Source organism: Syngnathus leptorhynchus, chromosome 14, assembly GCF_054491065.1.
Source record: "Syngnathus leptorhynchus isolate UIUO chromosome 14, UIUO_Slep, whole genome shotgun sequence".
NCBI classification, from domain to species: domain Eukaryota; kingdom Metazoa; phylum Chordata; class Actinopteri; order Syngnathiformes; family Syngnathidae; genus Syngnathus; species Syngnathus leptorhynchus.
Window position 1 is genome coordinate 8,757,233 of NC_141208.1, and position 16,331 is coordinate 8,773,563.

The window sequence follows — 16,331 nt, forward strand, 5'->3', positions numbered from 1 at the left end:
GAGGAATGTGACATAATGTATAATAATGGTATAACCTGTATGGTACAAGTTTGTTAGTATTCTTTGCTTTTATTTTCCATCGCAACAGCTGTGAAACACCCACCATTACTTTCTGCAACAACCCTTAAAAGTTTCCACAGTAAGGCTTGAAAGAACATGATAAAAACAAGCTAGTGAAAAATACATTGTATTTCCACTGTTGAGCAGGCAAATGTCATTTTGTCCACAGATGGAGGTAACATGGAGAAAGGCCTGAAGTGTCCCAAATGTCCTTGAATGCATCACAGCAGAGGTCCATTCAGATGTGGCATTATCACAAGCACTTTAAGTTTATCGTTATTCATAAAGACCAAGTTTTTATGAATAAAATGTTTAAAGTATGGCAGTATGACTATATGGCATTGCAGATTGCATCATTTACGTCTATATTTTATACTTTCTATTAATGTGTACTTCATTTCTCTAATTGTGAGTCAGCACAGAAGAGCAAGCTGCTATCATTCCTTAACAGCAATGTTGATAAAACATTGATCTTTGGTGTCTTTATTTCATCTGTGCCTCACCAAATACAATATTAGATACGATAGCGGACTTCTTTTTCTTACTCGACCTTGAAGAATGTGACCTAATTCACTCACTCGTTTTACTGCTGCTATGTAGTGCATAGCGAGCTACTCATCTGCATTATGTTTTGTGGCTGTTAATGCAGTATTAAATGGTTGTTTTGTTTGCAGAATCTTTAACAAGGCAGTTTATGTACAGTAAAACAAGGCCTCTTATCAGTCATAATATGCCATTTCAATTTCAATGGTCATACTCAATGAAAAACCGAGCACCAATTGTCCTTAATAAACATCTTGCACTCTGCACTCATAAGCAGTTACCTTGAAGTTATTGCATTGTTTCCCTGCTAAGCAACATGAAGCGCTACATTAGCAGACAAGTAAAACCATGTAAAATGCCGACAGACGAGATGCTGCTTGTGCTCCAGACGCAACTGTGGGCGGGCTCCATTGTCCATCGTGGAACTTTATTTATTTACTTCCGCATTTTCACGTTTTATTTGTCCATGAGTTTAACCAGGCTCTGCCGGAGGTCATTGAGGTCAAAGATCTTGATGTCTAGAATTTCAATGGCCCTCTGGAGCTCAGTGTCAATGCGGTCTCGGTCCTCCAGAGAGATGCTCAAGTTCTGCTCCGTGTTCTGGATGCGGCGCTCTAGCTCGGAATTGCGCATCTCCACTTCCTGTTGAGGAGATTCAAACATTTTAAAACTGCTGCTTTGTTGCTATGTAGAAAAGATAGACACTCACCGGTCACTTCATTAGGTACACCTCCGCCATGTAATATCAATGCGAGCTGTATAATTGCTGAATACTGCATAAATGTATATTCTTAAATTTAGCCTTACCCGTAATCTATGTATAGCCTGATCTCTGTCCCGCTCTATCTCATGATAGTCTGTCTTCTTGCTTTGCAAAATGTGAATTTCCTGCCAAAAAACAACAAAGCATGTACTTAAACTGAACTTTTTTTTTTTTTTTTTTAACGTCAAGGTGTACGTATGCAGACCTCATCTTTGGCCTTCAACAGAGCCTCCAGTTCCTCTAGAGACTGAGTCAGCTCGTTCTTCAACAGGTCACTGGGGCCGTGACCCCCGTGGGCCTCCAGGTCAGCCACCTCAACAGACACAAAGTCAAAGTCAAAGTCTGCTTTGACCGAAATTTTGTTTCCAACTGTCCCACGATGCCAAGACATATTACATCACGGACAAACATTCAAGTAACAACACAAAAAGTAAAAAACAAGAAGGCACATACAATAAATAAATAAGAGCGATGAATAAATAATAAATAAATATTCATCGCTCTTATTTATTCATTGTATGTGCCACAATACACAAACAGAAAATGTTTTGCTATTCATGAAAACTTCAATTTTCATGTCCTCACATTCAATTGTGGAACAGATAGCAAGTTCCTGAATCTGAACAATGTAGCATGCATTTTACAGTAGAGGACTGAAAAAGAGTTAAGAGGTTCCTAAAATCCACCGCTTAAGAGAAGCTGCAGAAGCGAGCAAGAGAAAGAAATGAGCAGATGCCATCTCCCTCTGGTGATCGCTGTCTTTTTTTGTCCTAAGTGGGCCAATGAAAGTAGGATATGGCTGTCCTACAAACTCTTCCTCCTCACACATCACCACCACTGAGACATGAGCCATTTTACTTTCAGCCAATTGGCCCTGTCATCCTGAGAAGGAGCAAAAAAACTCACTAAAATCTGAATGTAGCCTGAACTGAGTGCTGGAAATGAACGTTTAGGAGATCGATAGTGTGGAGCTGAGCTTTAATAGAAAGCTCAAACTCTGTGTAGATGTTATTGATGAGTCTGTTCTCTTTGGATTGGAACATGATTATGTAATTGAATTTTGAAAGCCTCTCAGGGACTCTGCAAATGTATACAGAATTCATTTATGTAGGATATGATGTGAATTTGCTGCTCTGCTCACTTGTTCTCTGAGCCTTTCGGTTTCCTCTTGATAAGCAACCAGCTGCTTCTTCCACTGCGCCACGTTAGCATTAGCCTCGTGCAACGCCGCCACTAATTTAGAGTTACTGTCTTGTAGCGTGAAGAACTCCGCCTCCAGGTTCAACTCGCAAATCGACCTGTCGCAAAACAAATGACTATTCATGAAAACCAACATTTCTTATAAACATTCCTTTTTTTGTGTTTACTGTCTTTTGTGTGCAGAGGACTTAGGTTACCCCTCAGAGAGCATCTTCTTGATGCGCTCTTTTTCAGAGGACAGCGTGATGTCTGCGCTTTGACTGCGATACAGCTTGTCCTCAGGTCCATTCACACACATGACTGGAGGGGACTGGAGGTCATCGGAGAGGTCCTGAAGAACAAATCAGTAAATGTTTCCATAATTCTTTTTTTTGTTTTCCAATTATTTCAAATGACCAGATACAGGCAAAAGTAAAACTACTTACCTGTGAGAACTACAGATGAAATCCATCGCAATTCAGAAATAAAACAAAAAACCAAAGACAACAAATAGAATATTAACAGAAAAATTGTCAATCTTACTTAGCTAACCATGCAACTCTTAACAGTAATATTAGCACTGGGGCTAGTGCTTAAAATATGCCCACTGGTGTTTTTATTTGTATTCTTTGCTTTGAATGTGAGCAAAAAAATAAATATGAGCACTGTATGCTGGAGCAGCAGTTCAGGAGTTGCATTAAAAAAAAAGCCAACTAAATATAAAACAAAGTGAATTTCACATGTTGTATATTCAAAACAACCACATTGCTTTGCCTTGGTAAAGTTTGTTTAGCTTAATGCTAGCAATGAAAAATCCAAAAGACGGAATAACAAACAGCACAGTTGGTGTGAGTCACACTAAAATGGGTCGATGGAACTGATTGTTAATTATTCCTAATTGATCTCGTAGGTCTGAGGTGACGCCATGAGGGCCGAAGAGGAAGCTGTTGGGATAATTTTACCATCGTCCAACATTCCTCACTGTCGCGCCCCTCTGAGATAAGTGACCCACTTCATCTTTTTTTCCCTTTACTTCCTCCATTTCTTCCTCCTTCCATTCTGTCACAGCGCGGTCCCATCTAATAACTGGCCACAGTGTGCAACTATTCTTGGTACATCTTATGAACTCAACTGGATTTATTTTTATTGTGCTTTCACAACAGCCACAGCCTTACTAAATTGTGCTACAGAAAGAATCAAATAAATAATATTGTACAGTCTCAGCAAACAAAAGTGTCTCCATTCAAAATAGCAACCTTCAAAATGGCACTTTGCATACAGAATTCATTTATGATGAACTTCATCTTCAACGACTTTGCGCTCACCTGCGGTGCAGCGATGCTGAGGGCTGTATTTGCCAGTTCTTTATCTTGGGACCTTTCTCGAGCCAGACGAGCTGCATCTTTCACTTCTTTAAACTTCTCTGAGAACTTGTCAAACAGAAGCAAAATATTGGAATGGCAATGAAATCAATATGGGGAAATTAGTCACCATTGTTATTTCAAAAGAACTCATGTCTCCGTTACCTGCTGCAGCTGTTGCTCTGTCGCAAAGCCCAAACCGTAGACCGTGTTGGCCCTGCTGTCAGCCCACTGACCAAACTTCTGCGATGTCTTTGTAAATGTCATGCTGGGTGTAACAATGCAGTTGATAATTGCCTACCAACAAACAGATTACAAGAGGATTCAAATAAAATAAAAAAAATGATCTGAAATAAACCGATTTGATGCATATCTCGATGTGTGATACAATTCAAGGACAGTTTATTTTAAAGTGGAACAATTTGATTTGGATGGATAAAGTTTCCTTCAAAGAGATTCAGGTCGGGGTTTTTTTTTCTCCCTTAATTTTTATTGTGTCACACCAAGATCTATTGATTTATACCTTGACGAGAGAGTTTAATTTATTGCATGAGCAAGCTTGTAACTAAATTTACTTGTTGAACAAATCAATGGAATGCTATTAATCTGTTCCAACTCCCCCAGCAAAAAAATAAATAAAAAATCTTATCTGCTTACAAACTTTCACCGGTCTCAGTGCATAAAACCAATTCATAAAAAGACATGAGCTCAAAACTATTTATAAAGCTTGTGACGTCATCTCCGTGTGTTATAATAATGGCACTGAATGAAAATCCTGGAACTGTGCATCAGGGTGGGGGCTTGAAAGGAAGCTGTTTGCGTTTGTGTCCTTATTTTCCTGCCCCCCCAAAAAAAAAAAAAAAAGATTACATGGGCTGCTGTCTGACTGTCGTCTGTCTTCTCTCCTTTGCCATGGATGACATAACGTGTTGGATGCAATGACACAGTTGACATGCTAGATGCAGGCGACAGTGAAGATTACACTTCAAGGCAAAAACATGTGCCTGGGCAAGATTGGTCCGTTGACCGCACAACTGCCGCTACGAACGGACTGGACGGACGGCTTTCTGGCAGGCAGGAATGTGGGTCAGACTCGAGGTGCAAGCAGATCAGATAAAGCCCCCCTGCCCCCTCAGTACTTGATGTGTCGTCCGTAATCTAAATCCAGAGAGCGGCCACAGATTGCTCTGCAGTATTGTTGCTTTATTGACCATTTCTTACTTTTGAAAATGTTCAAATATGACAAACTATTTGGCGAAGGACTTTTAATCCAAACATTTGTTTTTATTTCAAAGATGTCCAATCAAATTGGAATTGTTCCATTTGAAATATACCGTCCTTGAATCATCCCATATGTGCATATGTGTGTGTTCTTTCCAAACAGGTTGGATTTGCTGCAAAAATCCAGCTAATTGTAAAGGGTTTGTTTTCATGCAACTTTAAGCCACCATTTATTTCACCTTGGTGCCGCCCACGCTGATGATGCGGTAGACATTGCGATTAGAGTCAAAGAAGAAAGACACGCTGACCGCATGCTTGCTTGCCGGTATCCAGTTCCTCTTAGTGGCTGGGTCGATCTGGAAGACGTGAGCCCGCGTGCTGAAGATCGGCTGCTCTCTGGAGGAAAACAACAAAAAGTGAAGACTCAAATAAAAAAAATAAATGTGGGCCTTATTGTGTTTTATCTGACGAATCAGATATTTTAAATGGTGGCAGATGTGTGCTGACTCCTTTTTAACGGGTTTAATCGTGATTTGTTTATTCGGACCACTGCCACATCAATTATAAGAGGGTGTGTGCACTTGTGCAACTCCATTATGACAGTTGTTTCAGCAGCATGTAGCACTTGAAGATGCTGCTCTGACGTAATCTCACCATTTCTGTTCATCATTAACATTATCATGTTGCTGGAAAGAGGGGCAAGGAAGACCACCATGAAAAAACCAGGCCACGTCTTCCTTTTTGAATTGCTGTGTTAATCGCGGTAGAGGTATTGTTTTTTTCTGTCCAGTCATAATAGCACATTTCTATCTGACCCCGTTAGTGACACACACATCCAATTGTGTAGTTCTTTTTGTGGGGAGCTCACAATATTTACAAGCGCTCCCTCACATAAAGTGCACTCGTGAATGTTGGGCTTTTAACAGCTGACTCTCTCCAGTCAGATGAGACATGTGATAATTCTCCTTCTCATCCCACACTAATCCGTCCTCATATTTTAAAGTGGCGGGTTGCTTGGAATAAGGAACAGTGCCCATACTTTCTCCTTTCTCCTGAATGATAGTTTTCAATGCTTACTGTATGTCATTGATTGCTAAGATGCAGATTGTCTGCAAACTCAATAAAGGACTTTGATGATTAACACTGTTGGAGCTAACTAGCCGTACAATCCTTGACCCATTAGTACGGAGGTGAGCAAGTCCAGTTCTAGAGCCGCAGATAACGGACAGGACAGGGGATTCCTATAGGACCAGACTTGCCTAACCCTGCTTTAATAGATGTGGGAATTTAACAAGGGGTCTCAAAGCAGAACTAAGCCACATAGTGAAAGTTGAGGGGTCCAGGCTGCACCTCAGAAATTAGTGAGGTCATTTAAGCGACAGCACTGGAATCGCAATCTGCTCTCTCCTGTCACCCTCAAAGCTCAGCTTTCTTAAGCTGCAGCTTTAGAAGCACTGACTGATTAACATATGCAAAAATTACTCCCTGATCTTCTATTGTGTTAGTCCCTCTAGCATTCATGTCCATGTATTTTCATGATTATCAATTGACAACTGCTTACTGGAAAGCAAGATCTTACCTTTCTCTATGATGAGGAAACATCTTACAAAGTGTTGGGTGTTTCTTTTCTAGGGAGAGATTAGGCAGCAAAATAAGTTTTTTTTTAATTAATTTTTCTAATCAAAATGTTTTGTTTTTATTCTAAATCAATGAATGCAAAACTCACCCCATGTCGTTATTGTAACTGATGAGTCTGTCTCTGTCTTTACTTTCTATCCAGGACTAAAGGTGCTTTCTTCCTGCTGTCCTTCAAGAATTCAGGAGGTCGCAGCTGTGGCACTGTGATATGTCACCTCTGCAGTGTCAAAGCCCAGAAGTGGTGAGCATTTTTTGCAAAAGAAGCGTCTTCTCTTTGGCTTCTCCACAAGCTTCGTCCTGAGCCTCAGTGCTTGCTGGGTGATCTGCTCAACTTGACAGCCTCTCACTGCTCTCCCTTCACTCGTCGGCTTCACACGCTGATGAGCGACACTTACTGGAGGCAGCAGGAACTGCAGCTTTATGACGACGATAGAAAGCGGAATTCGACCCCATTTGCTCTTAAAAGACTCAAGAGTACAAAAATCAAAATGAACTCACTGTATCTCATTTGGCCATTGGATACTAAGGCCGTTAATACAAATAGAAAACCGCCTCGTTTAAATTTAGTTTTGATATAGAAATACCCAAATTGAAATGCCGTTTAATATTCTTATTTATTGTCTGGAAAGACTAAGTAAAAGACCAATAGCTAGGTTTTTCATTCTGAACAAATTCATTTTAACACATGTGAACTGAGATTTGAACTAATTCGTGAAGAAAATGAACTTTCCCAACACTGCTGACTAAACATGGCCTTTTTTTTTATATAAAACAAAAATACACATGGTATTTTTTCCACCAATCAAACAATGGCGAGACAAAGGCACGCTTCATAAAAATACAAGAAAAATACATAAAACGTGCGTCCCTGGGTGGGCTCGAACCACCAACCTTTCGGTTAACAGCCGAACGCGCTAACCGATTGCGCCACAGAGACGGTTATGCACACCACGTTAAAATTATACTATTTAAAGACTTTACACAAGTCCTGGACCGAAAAATTATACGGGCCGCGGTGGGCCGCGCCGGATGACTTGCGCAGACGGTGGACGTGAATAATTTCGCTAAAACGGCCCTAAACCGATACCCATACCAATCGCTAAAATAACTACTGATGCAATAGTTTTTTTGGCCACTGTGTCCGGATATAGCGCTGCAGGCACGTTTTGAACAGGAAGTTGTCGATACCAGGAGGCGGCTCATTTAAAAAATAATCTCTGTCGCTAGTCCGCGATGCCACTTTTTGCACTTTTGGGAGTTTTCAACCTAAATATCTTTTGTCAACGAGATTTGATGGTAGGTTTTGTCTTGAATGACGATTTTTAATTATTTTTTTGGGTTACTCCGTCCGTGAGTTATTTTAAACACCGTAAACCCAATACATATAGGCAATACTACGAGGTGAATTGAATGTGAGATGACTTCTTAAAATTTCAGGCATCCATCTTCTATGGCACAGAGCGGCTGCAATGAATGGAATGCCCTATATGGTGCGTGCAATTTGTTTTTGTACCCTTTGTAAAATAGGGTTCTACGTTCAAACTTTTTAGGCGGTGTGCAATGTTGTGGTGGCCCTGCTAGAACTGCCACTTGCCCTGTATATTCATGATACTATATTACAAAAAGTATATCACAATGAGTAGTCCCAGGAAGACACAGAAAAAGTAAACTGATGGCTCCGGCTCACCGTTTTAAAATGGTAGGTGAGGTACTTATTCTAACAAATTAGTACCCCCTTTGGAATTTTGCTTGGGTAGGGAGGAACCTGTTCAAATTTGCTACACTTAGTGAAAACACCCCAAAGACGACACGGGGATAAAACAGCCTCTACTGGGAGCAAATTAATTTTGCTTGGGAGGGGTGAACATATTAAAATTTGCTACACTTGGTAAAAACATGCCCAACATACACAAAGAAACAACACAAAACTATACGTACTGTACGACAGAAGGCATGAAAGAGATGCGTAAATGCACATTTATTTCTCCAAGCAGATACAGTTTTGCGTTAAGTGATCATCAATCATATGCACTTGAAAGTCATGTGCAACGATTCTGACGCCATAAAAAACTGTCCTGATTAATAGATGCGATCATAATTGTGTTTTTATGCACAGACGAAAATGTAGAATGGAATCTTATGTGTGTTTTTGCGAATTGTAGAACGTTAATTTATTTTAACTGCTACAATGTAGTTTGTCTGAAAATTCCACATAGTCGTTGTCGCCCTCTGCTGGAAAATAATATAAAACCATTCCTATTCATTACAATGAATAATTAATATAGTCAACTAAAAGATACTACAGTATTGGCAATTTGTGGCCAATGTAGTAAATGGACTGGACTTACATAGCTCTTTATACAAGGTGCTCAAAGCGTTTTACAATGCTCCACATTCACCCATTAGAACTAGATTACATTTGTGGCCACCGTGTATTTGTTGTATATCAATTTTATAGACTGGATAAAAACGTGGAGGCTGTGACAAAAAAGGCTGTAAAGTTATGTCCAGTTAATCCTTTTGATTACAGTAATTTAAAGAGGCTTCAAAACATGCTCAAAAGCTTGTAAAAAAAAAAAAAAAGGTTTTCAAGTCATTCCTGTTTAATTGGCAAATGAATTTCTATATAGTTTCGTTCTTGTTGTGCCAAGTTTAGGAGAGGTACTCAAACCACCTTATTTCTACGTGCTATGAGCCTTTGGGCAAAAAATGGGAAGGACGTCCATTATAGCAAAACCAGCATTTTATTGCAATGGGAACCGTTTGTGCTACTCCATTTTCTACTGTAACAGGCTAGGAGACTGACATAAAAAAAGCATATTTCTAACTACATTCCGAACTCTGTCGCTTCAGTCGTAAGAAATTTGAAAAGCTCTGAAGCCCATCTATACGTACAAAGTAATAAAGTTGGTTTTGTTAAAAGGGTGGACAGTCTTATTTGGCTTAAAAAAGTCAAACTGTATGGTTGACCACATGACCGGCACACTTCTTGTAAACAAGCTTCTCATTACTCAATGTCATAGAACTAACTGCATTCATTCTTCAAAGTTCACGTAAACTTCTCAACTTCAAACGCCCGCTGCAAATGGAAGAATTGGCTTCAATATTTTGAATTTTATGAGCGTAATGTTTATGATTTTAAAACTGCTAGCAAGAGCTGTATGTGACCTCATTGCACTCTTCCTCATTCCTTGTCTGACCAAAGTCATACCGCTCATTGACATGCATGAGTGTGATTCTCTTCTTGTGATAGTCACAGAAAAAAAGTGTACACTATCAAAAGGCAACACGAGCAATACTACATGCAATACATTCAAGGCAGTTTTTATGAAAATACGTCTTTCGCCACCTCTGAAGGACCTGAACCTCTACTTCTACATTTACTAGTGTGTCTGTTTGTTTTGCACAGCTATCTATTACTACTCAAGACAAGGACAGAATGTGAATACTTTAACCACCTCATAAGAGGTCAAATCCCTACTTCTCCTTTGTCTCTCTTTTTTTTTTTTTTATCTGTACTTCTACTTAAGTACAGAGGCCATAGCCAGGCCATGATTGCCATGGTGAATCAGTAGTTTTACTTTCAGTGGAGTCGCTCAGTGTTTTTTTTTTATACAGGCATCTTCTTCTTAAGTATACATATGTATACTTTTTTGTAACCTCTTAAGGAATCAAATGAGTACTTCTCATTTCACCAGTTGTTTTTTTATTTCCACAACTATTTGTGCTTTTACTTAAGTAGAGATTGAATACGTTTGCCACCTCTGACTTCATTTCTACACGAATAACTACTTAAATATAGTGTGTGTACTTAAGCCACATGGGGGTGGGGGGGGAGCAACAGGTACCGTGGCGTACAAAGGAGGCAGGCCGGGTAGTGAGAGTGCACGCGCAGTGGATGTTTACTCGGCGTCGGCGGCGCGGACGTCAGAGCTAGCGAGTGAGCGAGCGCCCAGCATGCACTGCGAGGCCGTTGAGAGCTCCAGCAGCTGCTAGTGAGTCTCGCCAGTCGCCCCAACGCCGAGCAAGGCAGGCAGCATTTCTTCTATGCTCCACACAACACAACACAGCACATACATTATCCCACTCGGGAGGGGGGGCTCCATGTGAGCAAGGGGAAAAGGCTGACTTGTCTACCTTCCAGGCGACGGAGAAAAATGCTGTGCGGACGCCAGTCGAGTCACCGCGGCGGCGTTTGAGTCACGATTGTCTGTCGGTTTCCATTTTGGAGGATTCCTCCCTCCATCCTCCGGGCAATGACAACGGTCTCGGCAACCCCGCAGCAGATGAGGGACCGGCTGCTGCAGGCCATCGACAGTCAGAGCAATGTGAGTAAAGCTAAAGTGGCTATCACGGGGCTGGGGGCTGCTAACGCCATCCTGTTTACATGCAAGTCCGGCAAACTCCCAACTTAAGGCGCCCGAGTCTCGTGTATGCATTTAGTGGCCATTTCTTTGAAAATCTGTGGCCCGCGGTCGTCGGTTGTCACTGACAATAGCAAATGTGTCAAAAAAGGGAGGAGAGGCTCCCTGGGGGTAACAGAGTTGACAGCTTGGAAGCTAATTTAGCAACAGTGGCTGTTTCTCTTTCCCCCCTTGCCTGCTTGAACCCTCGTAGTCCGTTAGCCCTCTCCGTTAGCGTGCTAGCACCTAACACCAAAGCAGGGAAGTAGCATTTTTAACATTTACACCGGAATAACACAAATAAACGCGCGCTAAACGTCTTGGAAACGTCGTCCACGTACATCTAATGGGCAAGAGGTTGGCTGCCGACCGCAAAACGCTCACATGTCCCCGTGAAACAAGTGTCGGATGCGGCTAGCCAACTCATAGCTTGGGGAAGCTAGCTGGAAACGAGCGAGCGAGCCTTCCGACTCAACTCGGTAGCATTAGCATTTTCGGCTAACGTTAACGCAAGTAAATGGTCACACACACTGACTTTGGCTTACTAAAACCGAATGTCTTCTTTCTTTTAAATAAACGACGCATTGACTGTTGTTTTAAACGCCCCAGTGACGCAAGTTCGACTTTATGTTTGCCTCAGTCAAGTTTTTCTCCGAGTTGACACATTGCTGAGTACTTTTCAACGATTCTCTTTGCTTTGAAGCTAATGTCCGTAGCTCGTTGCTAACTTGCCCCGTTACACTCATGCTAGTTTGCACCGCGACAACGTATCTGTCTGTCTATCTTTAGTATTAGTTGCATAGCATACATCTGGGGAATCATTATTATATATCACATCAATTGGATAGGGGAGATTTCTCTCAGGATTTCACAGATATCTGTCTATCCTGAAAATAAATTCGATTCACAAAATAAATGGCATTCGATTCACCATAAACCCTGGCCCCACTCGTGATCATTACACATCTCACACAAGGCAAATGATTTGTTTCTGTTGCAGATATGCAATATGGTGGTTGTACTTGAGGTGATTACCTGTCTTGAGAAGTATCCTATCACCAAAGAAGCACTTGAGGTGAGAGAATTTGACTCTATTTGGATGTCGAATTTTGCCCATTTTCCACTGCACAGTACCCAATCCCCTTGGCATGTCTGTACTCGCTATGAACAGTTTTTCTTATACGTACACATACTCAGGTTTTTAATGCCCTAGAATTTCAGGGTTCTAGGTGACCCAAGTTCCATACCAGTGGCTCGTAGTTGTGCATTGCGCCTCCAAATTTGAGGATACATTCCTCAATATTCAGCTTCCATTATTGAAACACAGTGAGTAATTGACATTGTCCCCAAAGTTGTATGCATTCCTATATTCTCTGCCAACTATCCAGAAGACCCAATAAGTCAGCCAGTTTTAGAGCCCTTTATTCTCATCTTTCAAGACCTGCTGAATGTATTTTGTTTTGTCTGTGTAACTACCAAATATTTTTTGTCTTTGGAATACTTAAAACCATAAAAGGGGATAAAGAGACTGTTAAAGCTATTTGATTACTTTGAAACTAGAAAAGCACCACACAAATGAAAGCTAATTTAAAAGAAATTAAAAAATTCTAAACTCGGTGTGCTAATACCCAATCCAAATGCACTGCATTGCCACCATCTTCAGGGATTCGTTTGTCATTATAATTAACAAGCTTCTTCCGCCAGACCCTCCTCCGGCCTCCCCTTTGGAAAAACTCGCCTAATGTCTATAAACATTAGGGCTCCATCTTATGGCACCATTGGTGTTTTAGAAGAGCATAAAAATGCATTGGATTAAAAAAAAGTTGCCAATTAACTCTTTTTCACCTTATATTGTTGTTTGTTAGCATGCCTTGTTCCAGCTGATGCAATAATATATAGCTCCAAACTGAAATGAGGAGAGATGAGGCCGTGCAGTGGAAAAGTGGCATTCTTGCATTTAAGTTCTCCCTAACACACGTTTGCATTAGGAAACCCGACTCGGAAAGCTGATCAACGATGTACGGAAGAAGACCAAGGATGAAGACCTCGCCAAGCGGGCCAAGAAGCTCTTGCGAAACTGGCAAAAGCTGATTGAACCTGGACCAGCGGTCGCCGCGAGCGCTCCCGGTTCCACCAATGGCAGCTCACATCCCTGCAGGACGGAAGCCTCGCCACCTGACATCTCTTTGCCGGCGAAGGGAGTCCCCGAAGTCAAAGTCCGAAATGACGTTCACAACACGTATTCGCCAAAGGCTGAAAAATCAAGCAGCCGCAAGCGCCGGGCGGAACACAGAGACAGTGGAGTACACTTACCGGAAAAAATGTCCAAGTTGTCTCCTTACGATAACTCTGTTTCGCCGCCGCCCACCAATGGGATCGCGGCCAGTCCAGACACCCTGCTCGACCAGGAGGTCGTCCCGTCTCCCGACCGATCTCGGATAGAGCACCTTGACAACGACAAAATCAACAGAATTCCTGTCAATGCCGTCAAGCCTCGGCCCAGCTCCCCCGGTGTGGCCAAACTCCCGAGCACTTCGTCTTTAATCAAGGTTGCTGTAATGCAGCAGCAGGCAAGAATGGATGACGGTGGTGGTGGCGGCGGTGGCGGGCATTATCAAGCCAGAAGTCCCCGTGGCCTTTCCACCAGTCCAAGGAGCACAAAACAAGACGCCGCGACCAAGCGCTCTGGGGTATATGCACAAATGCTAACATCTGTCCCCAGCCCTTCGCCCAGGGATTCACCCTTGCCTTTACCCCGACCTGCATCCCCCTTGGCTCAAAGCGCTCACTCTTCTCATAGGTCTTCAACTCCGTGGACAACCCCACCAGAGGCCCCCTCCCATTGGCCCCCACAAGACTTATCCATGACACTGGAATCCCCCTCGGTTTCCCCCACGCCCCCTCGCCCGCAAAACAATTCAGAACTCCATCGGCCCGCGCCCGAAGCAGCCCCAGCTGTTTGGGACGACACGGACAGCTCGCTGACTTCGGCCTCGGAGTGTAAGAGGAGGAAGTACCGCTCTAGAGACTATTCTGTTAACTTAGATGGCCAGAAAATAGAGGACACCACTAAGCCAGTACGGTTAAAAGAACGCAGGCTAACGTTTGACCCCGTCACTCGTCAGATTAAGCCCCTCATACATAAAGAGCCTTCTCAGTCCGAGGAAGCCCCCACTCCCGAGCCCGTCGAGCCCAAGCAGAGAACTGAAATGGGTGTCCCGCAGGCCACGGTGCCGGGGCCCAACCCCGTCGTCGCCAATCCCAATCCTTTTCACCAGACAAACTGGAAGGAGCTGTCCAGAAACGAAATCATCCAGTCCTACTTGAACCTTCAGAGCAACGTGCTCACCTCGTCCGGGGTGCAGGCCCCGAGCGCACACTTTTTCATGTCCCAGTATCTGAAAAGGGAAGAACGCGAAGTGAAAGAGTTGAGGCAAATGCACGTTTTGCAGGTTGATAGCCCGGCGTTGGATTTACCGGGCGTGAGTCGGGACGTCAATGACGAGGACCTGGACAGGATACACAACCAGCACTGGCCCGGCGTCAATGGGTGTTTGGACACCAAGGACACCTGGTATGACTGGACAGAGTGCATATCGTTGGACCCTCACGGGGATGAAAGCAAGCTGAATATCCTGCCGTACGTTTGCCTCGACTGAGGGCTCGTTCCCCCCCCCCCCCCTCCTGTTTTTTGTTGTTTTTTTGTTTTTCTGTCTCCCCACACAGATAAGATCATATAGGATTTTGTTTGTTGCAAAATCCAGGCCTGCTAAACTCCCTCATCCCTCCCGTGCCGCCTCCTCTATCTGTGATTGAGATTTTGGTATTAAAAAAAAGATGAGAAATTAAAAAGAATATTTGAGTTTGTGATACCAAGGGCTGATTTTGTGTTCATTTTTCAAGCTGAAAGTCACAGGAAGGATGGAGGCTCCACGTTGCAGAGCGCAGCTACTAGCAGTCAGAAGAGGGCAGAATAAGTTCTGCTAGCAGAAAAGGTCACCAATATTTTAGGCTCACAGGGTTGATACTACTTTTTTTTTTTTTTTTTTTTTTTTTTTTTTTTTTTACTTTTTTGAATCCTGTGATACATGGCTCAATATGAGGGTGGGCTGGTGTTTAGCTGTCCTGTTCAGGCCGTCATACTGGTGTTCATCTGCCATGTTCAACTATATGAGTCTGAAATACTGGCGGTTACCAGAAGCTTTATGTGAATTATAAAAGAGTAAATTATAGAGTTCTTGTCATGTACACATCTATTTATTTTGGCTAGTACATTTTACAGGACTTTGATTGTTTGTTTTTTTTCTTCCATAACATTTTTTGTGTTGTCACTGTTGTCAGTCTCACTTTTATGTTTCAAGAAGACCCCCCCCCCCACCTCGCCCTGTTCCATAAATTCATTTGGATTTAACATTCCATAGTCCTTCACCGTAATGCATTGTCTCCAACACCCAGAAATAAAAAGTGTGCTCAAGAGGATTTCAAACAACAAAAACTCCAACTGTGTAAATGAAAGTCTAATTGGAATAGTAATCCTGTGTTACACAAAAGTTAGTTCTGTATTTTGCAGTTATTGTAATGTATCCTAATTTCGGTACATTGGTGCCTTGAGACGAGTGTTCCCAATTTACGTGTTGATTAAGGTGTTAACCCATTTCTTTTAAAATTCGGTAATTTTATTGGAAGGTTTTTGGACTTCTCCAAGTATACCATCACCTCCAGGCTAACACCAGAAGGAGCAGCATGATTGACAAAAACAAATTCCATACATTATATTTCAAGATGCTTCTATAAAGTACAATTTTACACATTGCAAAAAATGTCTTGCGTAGGTTTCGGTGGTTCAAAGAGCCATTTCCAGTCATTTCAATCGGAAGATAGAATTTCAAGGCACCAGTGTATTGGTTCATACGGAGCCCATTCCATTTCTTTATTTTTAGAAGCTCCAGAGGTACGTTAATCAACACAAACAGTTACTGATTGTTCAGTTTTTGAGATTCCAACTTCAACTCACTCAACGTTAGTATTTTTCAATTGTCAAGCCAAACAAATTGGAGACACAGAGAAGAGAGCCCAGTGTCAGTCACATCATTTTTGTGTGAGCATGCATTTTTGATTTTGCGTTTCCTTTCCGCTCACCCGTCACCATCATCCCACTAGACG

General features: G+C 42.2%; 2 protein-coding genes and 1 non-coding gene across 6 annotated transcripts; 1 reads left to right on the forward strand and 2 right to left on the reverse strand.

The window, feature by feature from the left end:
* Positions 1-62: 62 nt before the first annotated feature.
* On the reverse strand, positions 63-8,736 carry LOC147046474 (homer protein homolog 3-like). The gene is made up of 11 exons (XM_085930081.1): positions 8,704-8,736; positions 6,854-7,181; positions 6,707-6,755; positions 5,367-5,523; positions 4,072-4,203; positions 3,871-3,975; positions 2,764-2,897; positions 2,508-2,664; positions 1,572-1,679; positions 1,411-1,491; positions 63-1,245 (listed from the first exon to the last, which is right to left on the reverse strand). Exons 3-11 carry the CDS (start codon positions 6,727-6,729, stop codon positions 1,060-1,062), a joined length of 1,083 nt encoding a protein of 360 aa, XP_085786207.1. The 5' UTR covers positions 6,730-6,755; positions 6,854-7,181; positions 8,704-8,736; the 3' UTR covers positions 63-1,059.
* Positions 7,629-7,702, reverse strand: trnan-guu (transfer RNA asparagine (anticodon GUU)). The gene has a single exon. It is a non-coding gene; the product is annotated as a tRNA-Asn (tRNA).
* Positions 7,952-15,040, forward strand: crsp7 (cofactor required for Sp1 transcriptional activation, subunit 7). Of its 4 annotated transcripts, XM_085930078.1 has the most exons (5): positions 7,952-8,061; positions 8,203-8,255; positions 10,910-11,093; positions 12,169-12,243; positions 13,157-15,040. In XM_085930078.1, the coding sequence occupies exons 3-5, from the start codon at positions 11,022-11,024 to the stop codon at positions 14,825-14,827; spliced, it is 1,818 nt and encodes a 605-aa protein (XP_085786204.1). In that variant the 5' UTR covers positions 7,952-8,061; positions 8,203-8,255; positions 10,910-11,021; the 3' UTR covers positions 14,828-15,040. The 4 variants fall into 4 exon arrangements, with proteins under 4 accessions (XP_085786204.1, XP_085786206.1, XP_085786205.1 ...); XM_085930080.1 differs by lacking the exon at positions 8,203-8,255 and having other exon boundaries at positions 8,045-8,061; XM_085930079.1 differs by lacking the exons at positions 7,952-8,061; positions 8,203-8,255 and adding an exon at positions 10,607-10,760.
* Positions 15,041-16,331: the final 1,291 nt, after the last annotated feature.